Source organism: Diadema setosum, chromosome 17, assembly GCF_964275005.1.
Source record: "Diadema setosum chromosome 17, eeDiaSeto1, whole genome shotgun sequence".
Classification (NCBI taxonomy): Eukaryota; Metazoa; Echinodermata; class Echinoidea; order Diadematoida; family Diadematidae; genus Diadema; species Diadema setosum.
Genome location: NC_092701.1, coordinates 19,497,197 through 19,524,326, shown reverse-complemented (window position 1 = coordinate 19,524,326; position 27,130 = coordinate 19,497,197). Strand labels below are relative to the sequence as shown.

At 38.0% G+C, this 27,130-nt stretch overlaps 1 protein-coding gene across 1 annotated transcript; it reads left to right on the top strand.

Moving 5' to 3' along the window:
- LOC140240501 (sodium- and chloride-dependent neutral and basic amino acid transporter B(0+)-like) lies at window positions 1-21,847 on the top strand. The gene is made up of 15 exons (XM_072320272.1): window positions 1-45; window positions 5,619-5,864; window positions 9,129-9,482; window positions 11,277-11,454; window positions 12,645-12,776; window positions 13,638-13,980; window positions 14,559-14,691; window positions 15,037-15,171; window positions 16,220-16,323; window positions 16,803-16,927; window positions 17,364-17,476; window positions 18,060-18,188; window positions 19,187-19,402; window positions 20,018-20,182; window positions 21,536-21,847. The coding sequence occupies exons 1-15, from the start codon at window positions 1-3 to the stop codon at window positions 21,845-21,847; spliced, it is 2,730 nt and encodes a 909-aa protein (XP_072176373.1).
- The last annotated feature ends 5,283 nt before the right edge of the window (window positions 21,848-27,130 follow it).

Genomic DNA, 27,130 nt, shown 5'->3' with positions numbered 1-27,130 from the left:
ATGGGGCACCCCAATGATGACAAGAACGGCGCAATAAAACCAAAGGTGAGTTTTTGAGCCGCAATACCAAGTAAGATAATGGCAAAACAGGACTAAATCTATTGATAAACTAGATAGTATCGTACAATGCTTCAAATACTGTAACTGTTTTGTATGCCTTCTTTGGGGGAGAATGATAAAAATTGGGTTATTTTATATACTATGCACTTTTTTTAATATTGAAGCAACCGTCATAGTTTAAGAAAGAAATAAAGATATTTCTCTAAATTAGACGTGGTGATAGATAAAACAGTCATTGCATTAGGGTCCTATTATTTCAAAATCACCTTTTATAAGACAATAATGTTTAGGCAGCATGTCCAAATTTGGTGCATGGAAACGTCACATTCAAGCAAGCAATCACACGCAAATGAAAATTATATGTACATAAATCAGTAAATTGTATAATAATGTGCACTCCTGCGTGTGAATCCTGGATATATTTCGTGGTATGTCTTCGCTATACAAATTAATGTATGTTGATGGATAGTGGACATGTGAGTGGAAAAGAAAGTTGAGACGTGTACAACATAAGGGAATGAAAAACCGAAAGGGAGAGAGGGAGAGAGAGAGAGAGAGAAAAGAGATTAATATATCATGTCCTATTAAGGAGAAAAGAGTGAGTGTATAAACGGGTGGGAGAATATCAAGATGCATATGGTTATGCACTGTTATTAATTTGCTTATGCCATTGTATGTCATTGTATCATCGATTTTATATAGCATATCTCTGCCGAAATTAATGTATATAAGGGGTTAATGAATAGAAAACAAGTAGAAAACGAGCATTTGTTCCAAATGAGTAATCGACCGACAATACCATACAGTACGATTTTTCCATTCGTAGAGCAGTTTTAGCAGTGGTACTCCTTGAAAGGTACCCGTTGAAACCATTAAAGTGTAAAGGCTGCCAATTTGTTTATTTCTCCATTGTTGGCCAAATACCCCTTTCATATCCACTGTTGACGCAGGGACTAAATACAGTAAGCATCACTGCCATCCGCAACCACCTTCATTTGTTCATATTTGCCAAGTAGCGCATTTTATTTTTATACGCTGCCCTGGTATTTCCAGAATTATCCTGTATAGAAATAGGAAAAAACCGGAGTGTGACGATCGCCATGTGGGTCACATAACTCAAAGTTCAAATCCGTTTGTGCGCTGTAACATGAGAGGAACAGAGCAAAGATCTTGAGCAAACAGTTCGATATGTTCCAGTGTATGTGGTATAAAAATAGTATGAATAAAACGCATGGTGAAGTGTATAAACCTCCATGCAATAATCATGTGCTACAATAGAATTAAATGAAATATGTACACGTATATGCAAATGCCTGTTGACTTCTATTGATTCATGATACCCTAATCATCATTGTGGCCAAATGAATGTCTAAATATACGTGCCATGTATTTTGTGGTATTTTTCACCCTTTTTTCAGATTATTTTGCTACGCCCACAAATAAACATTTAAAACCAAGATTCTGCTAGTGATATCATGTGGCAATCATTGCTAGAGTGTTCTCACAAGGACTAATGTGATTAGCAGAAGGCGTTAGAATGCACCTTCCCCTATCAATAGACTTAACGTAACGTTTATTTCCAAATTATACCGTTATGATTTTTTTTTAAAAGACATCTCAGGGAAACATGCAAGTGACCCTCAATGTATAAAGTAAAGTACACGTACAATGTACATTCCAATGCATTTTGTTAATCATGATGATATGAGTACTTACAATTGGCGATTGGCAGATGTTACCACTGACAGAAACTCTGTTATTTGGCAGTTTTTCGTTTGTTTGTTTGTTGTTGTTGTTGTTGTTGTTTTTTGTTGACGTATCCAAGTAATAATCTGAAGTAAAATAGTAGAAAAATAATCATAAAATATTTGGTACATAACAAATTGTTTAGGTATTTTTGACCACATAAGTGATGATCAGGGTATCTGGAATCAATGCAAGTCAACATGCATTTGCATTGTGTGGAATACTGATGGCTATGATGATACCTTTACCAATGCTCAGGGTCTGATCCTTTTCTTCTCAAATATCAGCATAATGTCATGGTAAATATATTATAGGCTGTTTCATTTTTATGCAAAAGAATGAATAGCGATTTAAAATTGAACGAACGATTTTGATAACTAATGATCAATGATCAAGGTTACCGCAAATGTATGATTGAATTTGCTTACTCAGTTCAGTGAGGTACGACTCTGAATATTATCGAAGGTATACTTTGTAAAGTTTACAGCGGTGTATAGAGTTGGCAACCTGGGTGTATAAGGAACATTTTTATTCCACATCACAGCAGAAGTTTGTGCACTGATAGATAATAAATCAATACTGAAAGTTTAAACAAAAACGAGCGTTTCTTTTTTAAAGGGTCATGCACGGTGGCAATGGCTATACTTGCTGAATCATACTAAATAACATTATACGTCGCAAGTATATACCATCTTTACAAAGAGGCTACCTTTAAGGTTATTATCTTCAATAACCTTTACAAAGATCACAATTGTTCTGAAATACAAGTAAGTTTGGTTCAAGCAACAACAACAACAAAGTCGGTATACATGGTATAGGAGGACGTGGGTGTATTATCTTCTTATTTTTATTTCTTTTTTACTTCTTGTAACCAAAGAGGGTCTACATAATCATAAAATCCATGAGGTAAAAGAGCAGACAGGTCCTTGTATGAATGCAGATAAAATCTATTATGTCTGTTTGTTTATGCGTATGATACGATTGGACTGAATTCTGTCTCACTACTGTATATAGACCAAGGCAAAACGATTCATCCGTGTGTCACGTTGCAGATATAGGACAGCGATGAATCCGTATAGGTATATAGACGTGCACAACAATATAACGTAGTATACGGTATGATAGAACTACATGCAACAATCATACAAGGCGTATTCTGTGTAAATCGACTGTATGTGAATGCACTATGCAATGTAATGTAATACATAGTAGATAAATTATGTGCATGCGTGTATTTATGTTTGTGTACTATTGATTATGAAGCCATGTATTTATAATTATAATGTGTGTGTCGGTGTCTGTATGTATGAATATCCTGCACTGGATGTGTTTGTTTGGAATCTCAGCGTTTAGGATGCATAATGACTACGGAAAGCGGATTTTGTCAAAGTTCATCTTGGAGGTTCAAATTGTATGGGTCTCGTAGATTCAACATCAGTCATCATTATTTTGTATCACAATCTCGACACAAGAAGTGCATTAAGCATTTAACAGGTGTTTAAGATGATTTTCCGTCTACCGCGTAGACCATGCGGATATATTATTATAATAAGGTTACTGATAATAAAGTCACCTCACTGCCATCTAAATCCGTCAAATGGGTCAAAAGCGGGTACCAACGAGGCAAGGTGAAGGGACCAAGTGCATGTATGTCTAGAGTAGATAAACAATATAGCTAGAATTCGCTCAACAATCAAGTGAAATTCAAAAAACATCACACCTAAGATATGTAGAGTTGGAGAAACTTATTCAATTTGGTCAGCTGGACTTATACGGATTTAGAAACATGTATGGAGAGGACAATGTAATGATATGCATCTCTTCCACGACACATTATCATTAATTACTTTTAACTCTAAATATTAACGTTTCGGATGAATCAAAATTTACATCGACTCATTTTAATCAAGTTTGTATGGGTGTGTATAAAGATAATCTTTATATTTATCGTAACGCACGTGGAGAATACCAACAACGGATAACTCAAGATAGCATTCAAATCTTTAAACCATGCGTGTTTAGTAGTGTTTGGGGGGCGAAACGTATCCGTGTCTCCGTGTCTGATGTAAAGTTATAATTATATATATTGTGTTTAAAGCTGTCCAAGTACTACGGCCGAGGAAAATGGTGTGAAATGTGCGACTTGTTCTGCTCAGCAGAAGTTATAACAACTATGTAATGGAACATTTTTAAAAGATGTCACTGTTATCAAGAATTGTCATGATTCTCACCATTGGTAATGATGAGACATTGCAATATAAGGACGAAAAAGTTTCATTATTTTGTATTTTACATCAGCATGATTTAACTTATATTTTGAACTCGTCCAACACCTCCAAAGTGAAGGTGTTATTCTAGACGAAAGACATCAATGAGTTGTATAGAATTTGTATCGTAAGTGTGAGGTCATTATTTGAGAATTTGAAGCTTATTGAAGTGCAAAGGTCTTCAGGATATGCAGAGGGTATTTTCGACACACGTGTATTTTCATTTAAAAAAAGTCACTCGTTGGAGTGGAAATCAGGCTACAGCATGCAGAGTGGAACAAATTGTAAAGAGAAATAGCGCTTGGCATTTAAATTGATCGGCATAGTGTTCCTACAAAACCCAAGATGCTATTAGTAAGCGAAACCGAGAGTCAAAAATGGACCCGACATACAATAGTCTAAAGTGTGTGTAGTCGTTTTACCTTTGTTATAACAATGAAAGGACATCGGACAGTGCGAATATTCGCCGACACAAAGTGACCTATCAAAATGAGTTTGTAACAGCGCTTCGATCCGGCTTCGTCGATCTCCAGTACGTCGATAATGAATACACGTATGCACAAAATATTGAATTCTCACGAACGAGTGCGTATACGCACGCTCAAAGCGCTACAGGCGTAGACAGACTGTAGTTTGAAACACTTCCATGCTTGTAATCTTTCCTTTATGTGAGGGCAAAAGTGGAAAAAGCTTAGAAGGATAGAGATGAACCGTTGGACTGAAACAAGACTTATAAAGCTCCACTCTCGATCGCAGGGCTGAAATCGATAATCTCGATCTGAGTGGACAACAAGATTTGAATAGCCCTACAGTAATAGGAGATTGAAAATTGCTTACGGGTACAACCACTAAGGACATGCATGACAAGAGTGTCATTGTGGCTGACTCGTTTCAACGAATCTACAATCCTTTCGCTCTTTCCAGTCTGCACTAACGTCATGAAATACATATCTGTAGCATTATTAGCAGTATCATCAACAGTTATTGCCATCCTTATTATCCCTCGCTCCGTACTTTATCCATCAGTGTCATTAATAGAATTCTTAACCAGTTTACATTATTCATTGAAAATTTATTGCTAATCATTCGCAGATTTGATGAAGACATAGTGTGATCTCTTCTCCGTATATTATTATGTAATATTTTCTAATAGCAGTATCAACAATAGTCATTGTCATCCTTATTGTCAGTCCCTATTTTGTTAAGTGTCATTGATATCATTCTTTATCTCAATCATAAACCAATCGATATGAAATAATTCATTGAAAATGTTATTGCTAAACGTTCATATTTTTGACAGAGAAATCATTGTGATCTCTCTCCGTATAAACTCTCTCACGCTTATATAATTTTGTGTATGAATCAGCTCTTATCATTTATTCAGTGACTGATCTCTACCTAGTTTTTCCTTATCTATCTACCAAATGGACCAAATTACCATAACCTGAACTATAATTTTCTCGTTTATGATGTACTGTATATGGCTAAACAATATTTCAGTATTTATGTACTACTACTTCTACTACTTCTAACCGTTACTACCAGACGACCGCGCCCACTCCCTCAGCCGCTAGCCTCGCCTACCTCCCTGCGGGCGTGTCGTTAAGTGGGCGGAACACACCGGCGTCTCGCGCCCCTGTCAGTGGGCGGAGCACGCCCTCTCATATGCCGGCAAGTGGACGGAGTTCGCCATCCTACTTCAGACCAATCAGTGGGCGTTCCTCGCCCGACTCGCTTTACTCTGCCTCCTTTGACCCCAGCAACCGGCCAAGGACTCCATCACGCACAGATGTGAGTTCTCTACCTTTTGGTGGCCCGCCCTGTTCCTGTGGTGTTTGTTTGTCGTGCCTTTCAGTTTCAGCATTCATTGCCCTATCTAACCAGCTTTTTGTCTCAGTTACCATGGGAATTGCATCATTTTCAGGGGCTTTTGTTTTCCAATGCCTTTTCAGCTTATGGTGTGTTGTTTGGTTTTTGGCATACTTTCTCTTTGCTTTGCCTAACTTACGTTCAAACCACTGCATTTTATAACCATTACATTCAGACCATTATATACTTATACTATTACATTCTGACCAATACCATTTTTATTCAAACCATTATACTCCAACCGTTACACTCAAATCATTGCATTCTAACCATTACATTTCAACCATTATACATTATAACCATTGCATTCAAACCCAGCTATCTATTCGTTCATTTATAATCGAAAATAGTATAAAAACAAACTTCTAATATTCATAGCAATACATCTGACTGAGTGTTAAAAACTGAAAAGATCGTTCCACAATAACACACTTTCAACTTCAAGTATCTAAACCCATCAATGTCATCAGCATTATACTTCCACCATCTTCCATCTCTCATCTTTGCTTCCCAGTGCAATGTCGTCTTGGATTAACGGTATTGGAGTGAGTGATTTGAGTTAACCTTAATTGAGTGACCTCTTATTCATCATACATTTGACGTCTAGTGTGAACTCAGTGTTGTCATGTGCATATCATTTGCATGCTTTTATTCATTCCGCTCATGTGTGTTTCAGGTCATTCTCATTTCTGTATTCATCTTCTCTTGTTTTGCTGCGGATTGGGAACGACTAGATTTGCGACTAACATTTTGGCAATGTTTATACACAGATGGAAGAACCGGTTGGTTGTTACGTGGGATCACGTGAGAGGGAAAATCAATAAGCAATTTTTCATTTTACATGTACGTAATTTCTCACCTGTCAATATAACTGTATATTCGTGCTCTCAGTTATGAACTCCCGATTATGCCATTACTCATCCACCTACTGTTAACTCTATTTATTCATCTATTCATTTACATCTGTTTCTATGTCTGTCTCACTTTACAATGCATATTGATATATATTTCTCTTTCCTAATCATGTACATTGCACAGAAGTGTGTCGACACATGTATCAGTATCTCGCTTTAAAGTTTATATCCTAATTCATGCTGAGATTTATTTTTCATGTTTATAGTCGTGTGTTATCATCGATAGAAGCATCCATGACTGGAATAACCCTCAAAATCACACAGGTTAGATGTCTCAAAGGCAACCAAGGGTTGCAGGACAGAAATAGAAGCCTTTTTTTATTTTGCATACGTGCGACAAAAAATGTAAATTGTGCATTGTGGATTTTAAAGGCCTCTGCCCTTGAGCCAACACTCTTTTTGTGTGTGTGTGTGTGTGTTTTTTTTTTTAAACTACGTACTTCTAGGACCTCCCTTTCTGTTCTCCTGATTTGTGTGTGTGTGTGTCTTTCCAGTTGGGGTTTCTCTGTTTTGATACAATACTCTCAAAAGTTTGCGATTCGCTGTAAGTAAGGCAGCAACCGTCATTTTCCTGGAACTTATTGTAAGCTATGGTAATGAAATGTCGTTATTCATTGATGGTGTTTGTGTATGTTAGATACACATGTATACATGTTGTAATAGTTGAAAAAATCAAGCACATGTAATATTACGAAAATGATATTACACGCGTAATAATAATAATAATGATAACAATAATGATAATGATGATAATAATAATAATGATAATAATTATAATAATAATAATAATAATAATAATAATAATAATAATAATAATAATAATGATGATGATGATGATAATAATAATAATAATAATAATAATAATAATAATAATAATAATAATAATAATAATAATAACAATAATAATAATCATCATAATCAAGCATATGGAATATTACAAAGTTTTCCTTCATCACAAGGTACTCTGTTTAGATGTGATCATATTCTCGGTAAAAATTATGTGATCGCTGATTGAGGACAGACAATCACCTGAAAAGTTACAATGAATCTTGAAGTTTGAAACCTCTCTTGTGGCAATTTGAATTAGAACGGGTACACTTAGAGCGCGCCATTTTTTTGAGATTACAGAAATATTTCAATGTGCTGGAGAGAATTCTGCGATACAATATGAGTATCAAATTTGTTTATGCATCAAAAAATATTCTTTAGAATAAAAACGTACTTTGATCTTAGGTTGAACTTTGAACTTTATTTCATGATTGTCGACCCCCCCCCCCCACACACACACGCACACACCCTTGGACAATGCAATCCATGGAAGGTTGTATGGGGAGCGAATTCTTTCTATTAAAAGTTCAAAGGTTCGCGGGGTGTGTGCGTTGTATTTTTATTCTCCCTGTGTGTGCGTTCACCTTCTGTCCAACCCCATGATAATTATGTTGGGAAGTAAGATGCCATCCACAGAATCTGTCGATTGTTGACTATATGACTGGAGGATATCTTTTGTGAAAATGAACAATCCCCTCCCATACGGTGAAATACCAGTCTCATATCTCCTATTCATGAAGGTAACAAAACAATTTCGTGGAGCTAGGGGTAGGGATACTCCACATGCTTTTCATTTGAGGCCAAGTTTGGCTCCTTACGATTCAGTTCCGTGACCTACAGTGACCATGAGTTTGATATGACCCTTTTTCAATCTTTTTGGGTCTCATGAAGAATAAAAACTTAAAAAACGATATGAAGAGCTTGCTCCCAAAAAGCGCTAAATTCATTGAAAATGATGGACGTAGCGCCTTTTGGAATCAAACTCTTCATATATTCGTGTTTTCTGACGTTAATTTTGAGTCACGTTAAAACGTTTTGACAGATATGTAGAGTTCATCGATCGAAAAGTGAAACTACTTTGTGTTTAATGATTTTGGAGATCTACAAAATATTTTGAGAATCGTCTTCGTCCTGTTCTGTATTGATGCTACAGTGTCATAATCATTATGAACAGGGGCAAATATTGCCTACGAGATGTTTTCTTGAAAAATAAAAAACATCACTCAAGGTCTTGCCCTCAGACGTCATTGTCATTACATTTTGACGTCATTATGTAGTCTAGTCTGCTTAAATCAGGTGAAGTTTCTAAGTAGCTATGACAACGGCTATTCGACATTGAATAAACCGGTTCATGTCCTCGTGTTTTCTGGAAACTCGATCTTCTTAATATTCCTGATATAAAACATGTTTACTATGAATTCTGCGTTACGATTATTCTGTATAGCCTTCAGTACCACGCCCTGCAACGGCGTCCAGTCTCTCGTACCTCCCTGCGGGCGTGTCCCTCAGTGGTCGACCCACCCCTGTCCAACGCTATATCAACACTTCCAGAGCCACGCCCGTTTACCAAAACCCACCCCCTGTCACAGCCGCGGCACCACCTCCACACAGGTCGACAAACGGACGGTCCACGCCTTCCCCCATCAACTCGGCCCCTGACACAAAGCCAAAGAAGCCCCCTCGCCCCTATGAATCGACATCCCGTCCTCGCAAGGAGGAAACTACTTCATCTCGTCCTCGTTCGACAGACCCACCTGCATCAAAACCGCCTTCTCGTCGGCCAAGCGAGGGCGGTGTGGTAAGTGTGAAGTGACTCATACAGTTTACTCGGTGTCAGAAGGTCTTTTATCTCCCAGGACTGTCCTTTGAATGAAACGACCTTCCGCAGGATTAAACTAACTCTTTCTCTACTTATCCCCCCCCCCCTATATATAAACTCTTTTGTATCCATTTCTTTCTTTTTGCTCGTTGTGAGGTATTTTGTGATCTAGTATGAACAACAGAAAATAGAACACAGAAGAGCTCGTGCGGACGATCCTATAATGGCTACGGAGTGTTACTGAATGCATTCTTTCACAGTATGCAACTGTCGCAGATCATTCAGAAAGTTGCATTTCATATTTGTCGTCTATGATAATTTGCTGAACATTTAGTCTACCCTTCTTTAATATTCTTTTGCACTGAAAAGGCATGACCAGGGCTGGCTGAAACAACGAGGTCTGATAAAAAAAAAAAGAAACGAATAACTCAGTTTATTTTCTTCCATTCTTCATCTTGCAACTCAGTCAGATTTTTCCAATGATAACTTTAGTGATAGATCAACAACAGACACTGTTGCAAATATCTTTGAATATATTCGTTTCGGAAAATACTCCATTCGTGATGTGAAAAATAATTCCGGTTACACATTGCAGTAAATACGGGCAAATAAAATACAAGGAAATCTTGGTGCGCGCTTGCGTTCACCGACATGGAATCCAGCAAGTTACTGCTAAAAGCGACCTTTCTCGCCAAAAGCCTCTATTGTGGCGCCACACGAAGAAGAAACCAAAACGACGACAACAACAAAAGAAATGTATACAGTGTGTGCCGTATATCTTTTCCCCTGAAGAGCTAATCTATACTGTCCATTCCGCTGTGCTCTTCTCTGCCGTCTGGCGTTCTGGACGCTTTGTAACGAATCTTACAAAGGGAATAAAAAAGGGGGCAGACCTCTACCTGTCCACAAGGGGAAGTATTGTGCCCGTTACGTAATCCACAATTAGGTGCTATCCCTTCACAAAAGGCATTAGTGTGGCGAGGACCTCTAGTCGAGTTTCAGTGAAACCCTGTCACCCAGTACATGTACATGTAAATGGCAGACTGATTTCTACGCAGAAATAACCACATTTGGCGGGATCAATGATAATGTCCTCAAGAAAATAACACACAAACAAAAAAAAAACACACACACAGAAAGAGATTGAGAGTTTAAGAATTACTTCCTCCTTCGTAACGAAAAAAGGGTCTCAGTGAGGTGGTATTACATGTCCAGGGTATTGATTCTAGTTATTTTGATACATTCTTTGAATACTTGTCTCCACGATAAAGCATTTGCCTGAACTTCAGTAAAAAAAGAATAACCAGGCCCGTACTTCTGAGATAAACATGTGTCTAATGGGCTTTTAGATGCGCTGATAAATTCTTTTGATTGTTGAGGGGTTTAAACAATTGCTAGTCAGTACGTACTAGTAATAGCAATACATCTCATGCTGACATGCCTGGATAAAGGTTTCTGCTTGTGTGTCAGTTAATGCAATTAAGCGTGCATGCCTAATGGCACAAAGTATCCGTTGTTTAAAATAATATCTGCGACGCTTGCCAACGCCTGTTGATGCCATGATTATGATAATGATTATCGTTATCATTAATATTTTGATGATGGTGATGATGATAGTGATGAATATAATGATAATAATAATAATAAGTAGTAGTAGTAGTAGTAGTAGTAGTAGTAGTAGTAGTAGTAGTAGTAGTAGTAGTTGTTGTTGTTGTTGTAGTAGTAGTAGTATCATCATTATTATTATCATCATTTAATATTATTTCTTTAAAGAGTCAAAATGGCAAGGACAAATCGCCGGACGATGAGGACAAGGAGTTCAAGGGTGACGAGAACGAGGAAAGGGGGAACTGGACCAACAAAATGGATTTTGTTCTCTCCTGTCTCGGGTACGCCGTGGGCCTGGGGAACGTGTGGCGGTTTCCATACCTTGCCTATAGAAACGGCGGCGGTAAGTATTAAAATTGCTCTATACTGCATGCTTCTAATGGAGATTACAATAGATCATCATCATTATTCTTACGGTATATTATTTTGTTCATGGTGCAGCAGGAACAGCTGCTCTTACATGAAATTATGCCAGAGCTCTCTATAGTTAGGAGCTGGACAATAACTATGTAACTGTGGAAGGTATGTTTTATGGTTCTGTAGGCGAAAATAGTGATTGATTTCAGCCTGAATGCAAAGGAAAAGGAATGATTCTAATTAAAACTACACACACACACACACACACGCACACACACACACAGAGACAAGGAGTTCATGGGTGAATGTACGAGTGACGAGTAATTCATATATTAAAGACAGATCGATTGGCAGATAAATAGATGGATAGATAGACGAATAAATAAATAGATAAATAAATAAATAAATATACACTACAGTGACAACGAACTTAAGAACTCCAGAGCACAGTCATAATAGCATAATGCAAAGTATCGTAAATCAGGCTACTATGTTTAGAAGAAACTCTTGGGAACAGAGTAAGCCGAATTCAATTTGCGTAAACACGTTTGGGGTTAAGAAAGTTCAGTTTTCTCTATCTTAGATAAAAAAAAAAATGAACTTGTTGATACTCTGTAATATCAACTACAATTGTACCTTATGTTGGTCTTCAAATCAAGCCATTCTCCGTACATCTAAATATATCCAGGGCCCATTGCTTGTACTTGTCTCGACTTTAATTTCACTATTTTGCAGAGAAGCAAACAAGGTTCCGTGTGTTAACACTGATTCAGTGACTTTCTTCCTTTGTTCATTGTCTGCGACTTTTTAAAGCTGATTGATTGTGATTCAGATGTTGCCCAGCTAACGTAAGATACTTCTGTGTCAAAGTAGCTGTATAAAATAACTATGTGTATTTGAGATAGATAGATAGATAGATATAGATAGATATAGATAGATATATAGATATATAGATAGATAGACAGATAGATAGATAGACAGATAAGAAGAGCGGTTTGCGAGTGTATGAAATTGATATGTTACAACTACTGCTGATAATGTTCAGGGAATGTGGAGAAGCATGTTTTATCTGGGCCTATACATTTGGAATATTGTTAAGCATGTGTTAAGAGAACAAATTTACATACATTGTACAATCTATACGTGTTTCTCCTATTCTCAACGATATCCGCGCAGGTGCATTCCTGATCCCTTACGTCATCATGTTGTTTTTCGCTGGTCTGCCGCTCTTTCTCATGGAGGTCTCCTTCGGTCAGTACTGCAGTTTGGGGCCAATATCAATGTGGCGTTGCGTCCCTCTTATGCGAGGTGAGTCAGCGAAACGTATAAACATGAAACAGGGCAACCGCAATACCATTACATGCAAAAGGATATATCAGTCAGACAACTTTCCTTTCTGGACTTGAAAGGCGTTGCATGATGTCTGCTTCCCTGAGAGAGCAAATACTGTACATAGATCACACGGGAAAAGAAAAGAGGAGCCCCAAAAGGTTCATTTCTTCTCTACAAAGTCGACACAATTCCAGCATTAAAGATTAATGTAGATGTGCATGTATATCAATGATAAACTTCAGGTTGATAATTTGTTTTCATTCTCTGTGCGCATCTTACTATTAAATTAACTAATTACATTGTAGAAGCTTCGTGATCATCAATGTTAAGCGTCTTTGGTAATATAAACGTTTCTGTCATCGCTTATGTATCGTATGTAATTTTGAGGCAGTTTGTGCAATACAATGTCGATTCAATGCGTTTTCGCGTGCTAATGGCGACGCTGTTTACAGAGAAAACAACGATCGCCTGTCGACTACGTCAGTGATCACATGACCAAATTAATAACTACCATAATTTTGCTGTTAGCTTATTCAGTCCCTCGTTGAGAGTGGCTTGTGCGTGACATCACGTGGAGAATAAAAGACAAGAAAGAGACTAGAATAAAAGGAAGATCGCTCTTTGTGCCGTCAATGTATATTATGCGTGAGTGATCATGAAACCGATTCCCACGAACACGGCTCGTGTTCTGCCTGATATTCATTTCAATGGTCCATTTTTCGTACTGTTTGGTTTGTGCTGTTGTTTATGTGTTTCCAAGCTTATCGAACCCAACATCCTTAGAATGGTCTGAACGTTTTTTGTTTTTGTTTTTGTTTTTGTCTTTTGTAACAACAGGTGTCGGGTACTGCCAGATGGTTACCGCCGCCTACGTCGGAATCTACTACAACGTGATCATCATGTATACCATCTACTACTTCTTCGCTTCGTTCACCAGCGAGCTGCCGTGGACGGGCTGCGAAAACGCCTGGAACACCCCCGCCTGCTACGACCTCTACGACAACTGCATCGACAACGGGGGCATCGTCGTCCACAACGGCAGCTGCCTGGCGCTCGAGTCGCTGGACGACGCCACGCTGTCCTACTACAACATCACCCACAACCTCGGCGGCTTCAACATCTCGGCCTACGTTGACCCCATGGGCGGAAGGAGAGAACTCGCCAGCGAGCAGTACTGGAAGTGAGCAAAAATATGCTATGTGCACGACATCTAAATCAACTTTGTTAGTGGTAGTCATTTTAGGTGTGCAAGAAGTTATAGTAGAGGAGATATACAGTGTAGAGTGGGGGAATGATATTTAATCTTGGACAGTGGAGTCACAAATTGCATGATTCCCAACCTGAGTATATTGGTTGACATATTAAATCTAGTTTGTGTTTCATCATACTTTATTTTCTTTTCGCAGCTGCCCATTAAGCTCTGCCCGTGAAATTTGTTATTGTTTTCGTCAACCAATAATGGAAACTGAGGAGAATTTTCTTCAGCGGTCGCATCACAAATGAAACGGTCTTGAATACATTGTATTATCATATTATCATACGAGTAGAAAAAAAATGCATCTACTGCGTTCGAATCGCCTAAAAGAGCACACTAGTCTTGAGGTTATCATCAAAGTCTCATTAAAACACCTGCAGTACAAAATACGAAACGATTTTTTTTTTTTAAATTGCCACTTATCACCCTCCATGCCCCCCCCCCCCCCCAATTCTCCCTCCTTTTTCTTAATATCTCCTCCCTCTTCCGCCGCTCCGGTATAGAAACGCCGTGCTCCAAGAGGCGCCGACGATGAACGAACCGGGCGGGGTCATCTGGCAGCTGGCCCTCTGTCTGCTTGTCGCTTGGATCATTGTCTATGCCTGCCTCGTCAAGGGGATCAAGTCATCCGGAAAGGTGCTCTTTATGAAAATGAAAATGAAAATGAAATTGAAATTGAAATTGAAATTGAAATTGAAAATGAAAAAGGTTGTGTATTTCACTGCCACCTTCCCTGCGTTGTCTTCTTCATTCGAAATGAAATGAAATGAAATGAAATGAAATGAAATGAAATGAAATGAAGAAATGAAATGAATTGAAATGAAATGAAATGAAATGAAATGAAATGAAGAAATGAAATGAATTGAAATGAAATGAAATGAAATGAAATGAAGTGAAGTGAAATGAAATGAAATAGAATGAAATGATTGGAAAGAACTCATGGCTCACCGGCGATAAATCTGTCTTACCTCCATACCACAGGTCGTGTACTTCACTGCTACCTTCCCCTACGCTGTTCTCTTCATCCTCCTCATCCGAGGCGCCACCTTACCCGGGGCTGGCAACGGAATTCGCTTCTTCGTCATACCAGATTTTAGCAGGCTCAGCGATGCCAGGGTAAGGAACCAATCGTGAAGTTTTCTTTTCCCAAGTTAAAATTTATTATCGCTTTTTTCTTCTGTCTCCATTTTATGATATTTTCATTTCCTACTTTTTGTATCTCTACGACGTTTCTGTATCTGTTTAACATGTAATTTTCCCAAGATATATTGTTTGTCTAATCCTCTTATTTGTTGTAAGATGCAAAGTTTCAGTGCTTAATTCTGTCACTTAACATACGAATCTTTATTACCTTGGACATCACTTACAACCAATTTCGTTTCTGTCAAAGGAAACAGAAATCTATGTAAAAAAAGACAAAAAAAAACAACAACAACAAATCAATTTGATAAAGTAATTACACCAAAAGATTTTTATATTATTAGCATTGTTTGTTTTTTATCAGTGCGCCAATTATGTGGTGTATTTTCTTTTGAGATATATCAAAGTCCCTCAGAAAATACAGATGGAAGTGAACGTACAATTATTTTAGCTATCATTATAAGCAGGGAAGTGGGAAGAGATTGGACAAATCGATACTGCCAGAAACTTAACAGGTCATAATTACTGCAATTATCATATCTACTAATCTTGTAACAAAATACTTTCAAATATTGCCGTCTCTATTTCCCAGGCTGCGCTTGTTTCTGTGCGATGCTCGAGGTACATTTTGTATGACTTTATTCTAATTGGTCGTAAAATAAGACTCTTCAATTTAAACAATCATAAGGCATGAAACAAAGTGATCGCAATATGAGTCTTGTATGAAAATTCTGACGTGAACTTTCGAACTTTGTTGCCTCGAAAAATCACCTCATACGATGAACATTTATTGGGTATGAAAATTCATTTTGCTAACTTTGCGAGCTATAATTAATGTAGGCCTATATAAGAGGCAAATTGAATGGGATATCATACTCTAATATATTACCCAAATAGTCAAATGGTGTGGGGTTTTTTTCCCTCGGGAATATTTCTTGAATACCTTGTATGAATAAATCTTTTTTTAGCCTTTTCATGAGTGAAAATGATATTCTATTTTCCAATCTTGCCTCGAAATCAACAGGTATGGCGGGATGCAGCTATTCAGATCTTCTACTCGCTGAGTGCGGCGGGCGGCGGTCTGGTCACCCTAGCTTCATACAACAAGTTTCACAACAACTCATATGGGTAGGTCAAGCTGTCATCGTATTATGAAGCGAAACAAATCAAGCCATTCAATCAGCGATATTTTGGTAGCTACAATTTTTTTTTTTTTTCGAATATGACATTTTCCCGATTCAATCACAAAAACTCATTGTTAAACAAAAATATATAAACATATATGTGAAACTATTTGGCAAAAATCACTTATTATCGGAAAAAGAAGCCCGTGTAAAGAACAAAACAAAACAAACTTGTAGAGATGTGGGCCACTCAATATATCAAATTTTCGAAAGAGAAGCAATTATCTGACTTTTGAAAGGACCTTCTATTTTCACTACACACCTTTTCCATTTTTTTTTTCGAATTGTATATATATATTTATTTTATTTTATTTTTTTATAGAAACGTAACTAGTTGGTATCCTTGATCAACATTACAAAAAGCAATCAATTAGATTGGTTTTACTTCAGTCTGTATAAGAGTCGATTCCTCTCTCTCTGCAGCGATTCAATGTTTGTGGCCATCGCCAACTGCTGTACCAGCGTCTTCGCCGGCTTCGTCATCTTTTCTATCGTGGGATTCATGGCCCACGAACTCAACCAGCCCGTTGAAACCGTGGTTCAGCAAGGTACCGACAATTTGACAATTTGACAATTCTAATCAGCTCAGTATGAACCTGTTCAGTAACATATTCCACATCGAATACTGTGCATATTTTTTTTTTACAATAGACGTACAGTTGTAGTTGTTTCCAACAAGTAGAGAGTTAGCCCTGAGGCTTCCCCAACATAGCAATAACGACTTCAAAGTGTATTAATAAGAATTGTTGTATTTAAAAGCTAGTTTGTCCTTGGAACAAAGTTTAAATAGAGTGTTGTGAGGCTATTGCCTGGTCTGAGTTTCAGATGAAGAATGAACACAGAGGTCAGAAAGTAATTGTGCCGTTGCAGTGCACTGAATAACGATGATAGTAGAATGACATCGTATGTTGTTATGACAGTATGATTAAGATATACCTTTGAGCTAGTGCCAACAGTTGCAACGACAATTTTTTTTCCCTGCAGGTTTTGGTCTGGCTTTCATCGCCTACCCAGCCGCCGTGGCCCGCATGCCAGTCTCCCCTCTTTGGTCTCTTCTCTTCTTCGGCATGCTCATCACTCTTGGGCTCGATAGTCAGGTTAGAAAAACGAAAAGAGTAGAGTTCGTTCTTGTCATCTTTCTGTTGTCTATGTCACTTTAAATTTGTGATTGTTGGTAAGTCAGTTGTGTTCGTGTTTTTCTTTTCGATTTGTGCGTGTTTTATATGTTGTTTTGTTTGTGAAACTTTTGTCTGTACGGTTTTCGTTTATCTCACAAATGGAATGAAGTTTGAAACCCCCAATGGTCGTGACATTTCCTTTTTTTTTTATTGTATACTTGGAACGTCGTCCCATTCTTGAGGAAAAAAGAGTACAAATGGATTTCCGTTTTTCCCCGCGTGTCTTTATCCACGCTAGACATAGTTAGCTAGACAATGAGCAGCTCTTGAGTAAAATCTAACGTGCCTCCACATTCTGTACCGATTCTGGATTCGCATTGTCACATTATAATATTTTTGCGTTTCACATTATAATATTCTTCGCCCTTCATAATATGCAGGCACCAATATTTCGTCACATCTAAGTACAGGTTTCATCGTTAATTGTATATTATATAATAATATCTAATATGTATAATGATTTCTCAAATATAAATTCGGCTCATTCTGTCTCCTTTCGTAGTTCGCAATCATGGAAAATCTCGTCACGGCTCTCGTCGACGAGTTTCCACAACTTCGGAAGAGGAAGCCTTTTGTTCTCCTGGGGGCGTGCGCTATTATGTACTTTCTGGGTTTCTCTTGTATCACACACGTAAGTATTTGTCGGTGGTGAAGGGCGTGAGGTGTGGCTTGTTGGCATGGTGATGACTGCGTGTCTGTAGAAGAGACGATGACCAAAGTACTTTGAGCGATGTTCGTGACAGTGATGAACAGCAGTGATGATGACGACAACGATGATGATAATGGTGATGATGGTGTTTCATGATGATGATGATGATGGTGGTGGTGGTGGTTGTGGTGGTGGTGGTGGTGGTTATGGTGATAAGAAGGATGAGAAGGGGAGGAAAATGTGACGACAATGATGATGATAGAGGTGATGAAGGTGATGATGATGATGGTGGTGGTGGTGGTGATAGTTATGGTGATTATGAGGAGGATGAGAAAGTGGCAAAGAGAAGGAGGAGGAGAAGGAGAGTGGGAATAGGATAATGATGACAAACTATAATGAACGGTCTAAATTGTCAGACCTTCACCACTTACCACTAACGGCGGGGTTGTGTTTGTGCCCCCCAGAAAAAAAAAAATACAAGAACAAAAAGAAACGAAAACACAAAAATCAGAGAGAAAGAAAAGGTAGACAGAGAAGAGATGAAAAAGGTGTCATGTAAGAGCTATGTAGAATCATATCACTGGCCAAAGTTTTGTATTATCAGGGATGTCGGTTACAACAGGTACAGTACATTCCCGTTATAACAAACATGGTTATAACAAAATTCTCGTCACAACGAAGTAAAGCTTCAGGTCCCCAAATTATCACCTATACGTCTTTATCGGCTTTACTCTTCGGTTATAACAAAATTTCGATATAACGAGAGAAAAAAAAAAAGGACTTCGCTATAAGGGAGTGCACTGTATCATGGACGGCTGGTGAGATACGAGAATCATTATGTGTTCTAGTAAGACGAGTCTTAAGAATTTGACATGCTCTAAGAAAGGGATATGATTCGGAAGGCAATTCTTAAAGATTAACGGATTGAGATGAAAAGGTTGACGTTTTTCTTTAATTCGCTTCAAAAAACAAAACTCTAGACGGGGAGCTACTGGGTATCTCACCTGGACAGTTATGGGGCCTTCTTCAACTACCTCGTCTACGCCCTGCTCGAGTGCGTGGCTCTGGCCTGGATCTACGGGGTCAAGCGGCTGGTCAACGACATCCGGACGATGTGCGGCGACAAGTGGATCGGCCATTGGTCATTCATGTGGTGGCCCATGAACTGGGCCGCCTTCACACCGGCCCTCATGTTGGTCAGTCTGCAGCTAATTTGCATACTACTTGACTTTCTGTGGTCAGAACTCTTTTATTAATTTCCCCATCAGACTGCCGCGAAGTTTTATTGATGTGTGTTTGTTTTCATTGGCTTTGAGCATTTATCAAAAATTAGATCAAAAACGATTTTAAAGCATAAAAGTTTCGTTTAACAGTGCTCTGTGGAAATGAAAAAGGGTCCTCTTTTTTTCCTTTCTTGGTTTGTTTGTGCTTTTAGCAGGAAACCAACCCTCTGAGATTTACAAAGCCAGAAAAATACAACATACAATGTATATACAGCAAAACGGACAAAAAAATGAAATGGAAAAAATATCTCAGCAAATATGACACACTGTAAGGGTGATAAACGACAGAACATTCTTGTTCTTGTTTGTTCTTAGGTTTTGTATTTGGGTTTGTTCTCACTACTTTTGTTTCTTGTGTCAGAGCTAATCAGTCTGTTCTCAACGATTGTTTCTTCTTTTCGATTGCATACGGCCATTCTTTGTGAACCAGGATTGATACATACTGTATGATTTGCCAACTGCGTCTTCAATAACTTCATCGCCTCTTTGGTTACTCGTTTGGTTTTTTTTTTTCTTTTTATCCGTCAGTTCGTGCTGATGTTCAACTTCTTGAACTGGGAGGAGCCGAGCTACAACGGGCCCTTCCCGACTTGGGCCGTGGCACTCGGCTGGCTGATCACCCTCTGCTCGCTCATTTGGATCCCCGTCGTCATCATCTACGAGTTCGTCATGACACCGGGCTCATTGTGGGAGGTGAGGACGACAACAACAACAACAACCGTGTATATAGTTGATTCCGTCTTTGTCATTGTTTGCTCTCGTTTGTTTGTTCGTTTGTTTGTCTGTCTGTCTGTCTGTCTGTCTGTCTGTCTGTCTGTCTGTCTGTCTAACATATTCGGAGTTGCCCTGACGATTGACATTGTAATCCATCCTTTCAAATCGCTTTCCAGTGATCTGAAGTTATAGACTCTCTCAGGGAAAATGATAATGACAGTACCCTTTGGGACCTTTTCATGTGCATGGTTTCCTTTACTTGGTTTCAGTTTTCAGTTTCAGTTTCAGTTTAGTTTATTTCCACAAGTTCAGGTAAAAACATATAAATATACAATCAATCAGTTCTAACACATACATATACAAACCAAAAATTATTTTGGATAAGTACATAATCACAGTTAAAAGTTAAAAAGTGTGTGTTCAAGATTGACATAACAATTAAAATAAATGGTGGAGGAAATCAGCAGTAGGCCATTGGCCTTTCGAGGCTGATCCCTTGAGCAAATATACAATATTAAAACTGTATGTCGTTATACACTGTTACATAAATCATGAGTCCCATAAAAAAGAACCGGATTTGCAATAAATAGGGACAAGAAAAAAAAAAACACATCCAAAAGGGAGGAACCATGACATACCAAAAACAACCATAAAAGGGTGGGACAAAAAGATGGGCAAGAATTATCATTGAATGCAATTTAAAATATATATATATGATTTGAGCATATAATATTCTATAAAAATCGACAATACCGTACGTCAGTTCCATTTGGAAAAAAAAAAAGATTATCTGTTAAAGGAATGTTGTCACTCATAACTGCCAAGATGCAGAGCATAATATATATATATATACATGTATATATATATATATATATATATATATATACAGTATTTCAATCTTATTTCATTTTTTCTTCTCTATACCGGAGGCTTGTTCAGAATTTTGCTTTATGTGAAATACGAAACGATGGTGATCGCTGTTGATTGTCATAATTTATATCAATATTTATATTATTATTATTATTATTATTATTATTATTATTATTATTATTATTATTATTATTATTATTATTATTATTTTTATTATTATCATTATTACTATCATTATTAATATTAATATCATCATCATTATCATCACTATGATCATTATTAGATTTATAACCTTCATCAAGATCATCATTGCTACTTTTGCACTACATGTAATAAGTTGATACCAATCATAACACAAGTGATAATGATAATGGTAATATTGTTGATATGACAAATGAAAGAAGGAACAGTTATAAACGTTTTCAATCACAACTTTCTTGGCAAAAAAATCTATATTCACAGCGATGGCACCTGATATCGAACCCCGAGGACGTGTGGGGACCCGCCTTGAGTAAGTTCCGCCTGGAGGCCTGGAAGGTCCACCATAAGAACGGCACCACGATGGGCGGACGGCTCGACATCGACGGCAGCGGTCGCCGCTGGTACCCGGGCGACATCGAGCTCGACGACGAGGAGGAGGAGAATCAGGAAGTGATCATCGACGCGGTAGGCGGAGGAGGAGGAGGAGGCGACGATGGACGACCACGACGGAGAGAGAGGAACGGAGACGCAAGCATCGACGGGAAAAGGAATTCCGAGTCCAGAATAGTCTAGGTCATCGCTAACACACCAACAGTGGAGTGGACGGACCTATCAGAGAAAAAAAATAATAACTCGCGCCTTCACGCAGCGGATACATTCCCATTCAATTGTGTTATCCGCCCGTTGTGATCCTACACAAAATATGGTTGATATCGAAATTTCAAACTATTCAAGTTCTCATCGAATCCAGAGTAGTGGCGTGATGTCCACCGTCTTGAGTCCACTACATCGCACCTCGCTATCCAGTGTGTATATAATGAACTTCTCCTCAGAGAACAATGGTCTTCGCGAACATTAGATGGGATGGGGGCAAGAAACAACGTCTTTCAATTAAATATTGACAAAAAGAATTTTACTTGTAGGTAATGAGGTGCCTCTCTGTGAATACTCCAACTCCATTTTTTCTAGTACCTGAGTGGATTACAGGGTATATTTTTAAACAAAAATGTAGTACCAAAATGTTTTTATTTTGTTTTCTTATATATCATGTCTTTCGTCTGGTTATGGTTGCCTTAGCTGCATATCAGACTAATTTAGCCCTGGTGTTAATGGGCTGATGTATTTATCCCTGATCGTTACGAAGTGCTTTCCATACTATGCCGCGACTTTTACGAACATTGTGCATATTATGCATCAGAACGTATCACCCAGAGTGCATTTCAGCTTTATCCGGCTTCGGTCTTATCGTAATCTGGATTTTATTTTTTTTTAAAGATAAGTGACATCTCCTTTATTTACACAGGAACAAGACTCATTTTTGGATGATGGCTGCTTTAACTGTCTCTAAATAAGTGTAACGCGAGTCTTTTTTGCAAAGAGAGCTTTCTAAACTGGAAAGCGTTGGGGTTTTATTTTGTTTGTTTGTTTGTTGCTTATTACCTTTTGTAATTACGTACGTGTATCACCACCCCATTGGCGTTGTATTAGTTTGAAAAGTTATGACATTTATACAGAAAAATAGACTACTGCCTCGAGAATTGTCTTTCAAAAAAGATTGTGGAAATCACGGAGTCATTTTGTAAATCACCATTGATCGATTCACAAAATGATTCCATGATTCGCAAATAACTTTTTTTTTTGACAACTCTAAGCGCATGGCAAACCCCATCTAACGTTTCAGTGAACTTAGCATTTTTTTCCCATTAGATACAGGATTCTAAACTTCATTCTTGATTTAAAGCCCTTGTCAGCAGAAATTGAGAGTCGCTCCAACCAACGTCTGCACTTCATTTTTCCTGTGAGTAATAAGACGGGGCAGGCCGATGACTTGTAAATACCGTCGACTCCAATGTTCTGTTGATACATGTATTGTTCTAAAAGATTATCATCAGGTAGTACTTGTGAGGAGACAAGAAGTATTGTTTACAGATTTGGCAGACAACTATTGCTTTTCACGGCCCTATCAACAACTGCCCTCTGCTTATATACAGTGGTCATTTGTGCCCGTCATTTGTGCCTTTGCATGCATCTAACCATCAATGAAAGGGGAACTCGATACACGTGATATTTTCCTATTAGAAAACTAGAAACATATTTGATACACATAAAATTCATTCATGCACATTGTTAAAAGCGCTAAATGAATGCATTCTCATTTGGGATATATTTAGTAACTACTATTTGATAATCAATAGAGTAGGCAAAAGAAATCATTAAAAACAATGTATATAGACCTTCACCATTCCAAGAACATGATTGTGTACAGTATGTAACATGAAACAGAAACTATTTCTTGCCTCTGTCATTATTCAGTTGAGGACATTCAAAGGTGGGCGATGAGAATGGTCAGGAGGAGTGGGATATTTGTTTTATGTTTATGATTATGACCTGCCCCGTTTCCGCTTTTACTGTAATCACTAATATTACGATTTTCGAACAGATCTCACCATTCCAGTAGCATTTCTCGCGGGATTAGAATAATGATAATCATTTTATTGTGCCTTGTTTCCGAGTTTAGACACATATTTATGGACATGGTGCACCATTATAAGATAAATTTCGTTATACTGTAGTTTTTACAATTGTAGTTTGCCTTTCTTTTTACTATGAATGTGTTTCATATTATGTGTTGGTGTTTTAAAACATTTTAAAGTCAATTTGCATATATTTCATGAACAAAATTCAATTCAAGAACATATTATTAACTCTGTGTCTTTATATTGCTGACTCTAACATTGATTTCTACTGTTCCTGTGAATTTATATGAGTGCCAAAATGAGTGAATTGACACGGTACGGCTACGGACCAACATTGACTTTATCGTTTGGAGAACAATACGTCACTACGGGTAAGATTTAATGTTACATCGCGTGTCGCAACATGCATCATACCGTTATTTTGTTCTTTACCCACACAAGCACACACCTTAAAGTCCAATTACGCATACGCGCTGATTTAAGTAACTTTGCTTTAATAGCGCGTCTCCCTCCATGGGAAATATCGACAACTTCAAAGTTATTTCTTTGTCATGCTTTTTGTTGGCCCTTTCCCTGTTGTATAGTGAATTCTGGGTGGAAAATGATAATTCAAAAGTGCCCATATTGCAAATTCAGGCGATTTTTATAACATTTTGTCCACGTACAGGTAGGCCTACATGGTTTTCATTAAATCATTCATATTTCAAGAGTGTGTGATAAAACATTATTGTATCGAACAGGTAGTCCGGTGAAATTTTGAGTGATCGTCAATATAGAAGTTTCGTGGTTCGTTTTTTACGTGGAAATGTCACGCCTTTATGTGACGAAATGTAAAAATGTATACGTATAGCAAGAATTGCCCATATTTTATACAAGACGTTTGTATCTGTACAGTGAAATTGTGCACTTAACGTGAACGACAAAATAAAGGGACGAATTTTATACATGTATTGGAACTGCGTCACGTCTTGTTTGTTTTTGTTTCTGTGTTGTTGTTGTGGTTGTTGTGGTTGTTGTGGTGGTTGTGGTGGTTGTTGTAATGAGCTGGTTTCACTGCCATCCGTCTCTCCCTCTTCATACAGTCAACCTCGCCTCCGGCGAATCCAAAGGGACCTGTGAAAATCCTTCGTCTTATGTGAATGTCGACTCACACAATATAATTAACATACTTACTTCTATTAGGGGCAGAATTTTTTCTTCTACTTAGTCAATTTTTCGACAAGTGCGAAGTCGACTTAAGCTTAGCCTTTGGCCAAGGCCCTCTCGCTGTATGATAGCGAACGAATGGGGGCTCACCCGTTATAGCCACCATTACAGCGAGAGGGCCTTGTCAAAAGGCGAGCTTAAGCTGGATTATTGTATTACTGCATATCACATTATAGAGATGACGGCCTGCGGGGGAGGGAACATACCGAATGTTCAACCCGAAGGGTTTGAAATGCTATTGAGGGAGGTTATAAGTCCCGAGACGAAGTCGAGGGACTTATAGCCACCTGAAATAGCATTTCAAACCCCGAGGGTGGAACGTTTGGTACATGTTCCCGACAACAAAAGTCATCTTCTGTTATATTATATGGGTTAGTCTAATACCATCATCTGTTATATGGGTTGATATTACAGTCAAAGTAATCTGAGAAAACTTACCACCACCAGCACAACGCACTCGATCGCTCGAGCCAAATTCACAGTGCGCGGGTCCTTAAAATCACACTTTCGTATGCATTACAATAATCGGTCATCTGCTTTTTCAATCGTTTATCATTTGTTATGTGAAAATGTTTTCCCATGGGAGAACATTACAAAAATGTTCTGACCATGGGCGAACATAACCAATGTGCCTCCATCACGCGACTGTGTTTAGCCAATCACTTACCGGTATTATTTATTTTGACTAACGCATTTCATATAATACAGTACTGGTTGATGGTTGGCTAGTTATGATCACGTGATTGTGGATCATATTTTCTTCTGTTCACCCGTCATGGGCATACATTATTCAGAGGATGTTCTCGCGTAAGAGAATTTAATCGTGTTAACAATTGGCAAGATGCTACGAACGAAAGAATGAAAGATTTAGAAGGAAAACATGAAGTAATGAAGAGCGGCCTGTGACTTACCAAATGATGTCAAAAATGCACCAGGAAAGTTAAAAACACAAACGGGAGTGAAAGAGTTGTGGCATCCTGCTGTGGACACTGTACATAATCAGCGGAAGAGACCAGTAAGAAATCACTTGGGATAGAGATATACTGTACTGTCCCAAGATACGTCTCAAAATGACATTTCATGAATGAATTTAAACTGGAAAGCCGAATTACAAATGTCTATTAGTTTCGTTATCTTTGACATACATGTATTTGTCGGTTTGATGATTAATCATTATTTATCAGCAGAACACGTGAATACAAGATTGACAGTAAGGCAATGCCAATAATGAGCACTACTCTAATTTCTCTTATGGTGATTACAAACTGCTATCCAGCCTACAGCCTACTAATCTCGTATTTATTATAAGAGATCAGTGATCTAGCCGTGTATGAACACAAACCAATTTGAACAGTGTTGATATCTTATGCACTCATATATTATTTACTTAATACCATTTCATTCATTTACTCATCTAAATGTAGATATCCAGTTTTTAGAGTTATCACTTTTATGGCCGATTCCTCTGTGTGTGTGTGTGTGTGCGTGCGTGTGTGTGAGTGTGTGTGCGTGAGTGTGTTTGTGCGTGTGTGTGTATGTGTTTCCGTGCACGACGACTTATGCAAGGTATATCTTTTTTTCTCTCTCTCTCTTTTCAGTGGTCATCCCTGATTATGCCTACCCTTGAACATGTTGAATTTTGCCAGTACTTTACCTGACCAGTAAAAAACAAACAAACAAACAAACACAGACACTTCAGTAACAAGTCACAGGACATATATATATCTGAAGCAATCATCAGGATTAAACAAAACATCCCTTTGAAGATATCATAAAGGTATCCTTGTGAAGGCAGCAGGTGAAGCAAAAAAACAACAACAACAACAACAACAAACACAAAATACACAACTCATCACTGGGCATTTTGGGCTGGCCAGAAACAACCATGAATTCACATGAAAGAGAAATCTACAAAATATCAAAAAAGCTTTTAGGTTTGTCCTCCCTCATTTCAAGTGAACAAGAGGAGAAAATAGACTTTTTTAATGCAACAGTTTTAATGCAAAGACAACATAGTCTGTTATCGCATAGCAGAATATGTACGTCACCTTGTCACTCATATCCACTGTCAACATACACTAAAACATGACTCACTGCTAGAGATACTGAGACCCGAATCAAGAGGTTTGAGTTTCCCTTTTATTCACAGGAATAATATTGCACTGTCAACATT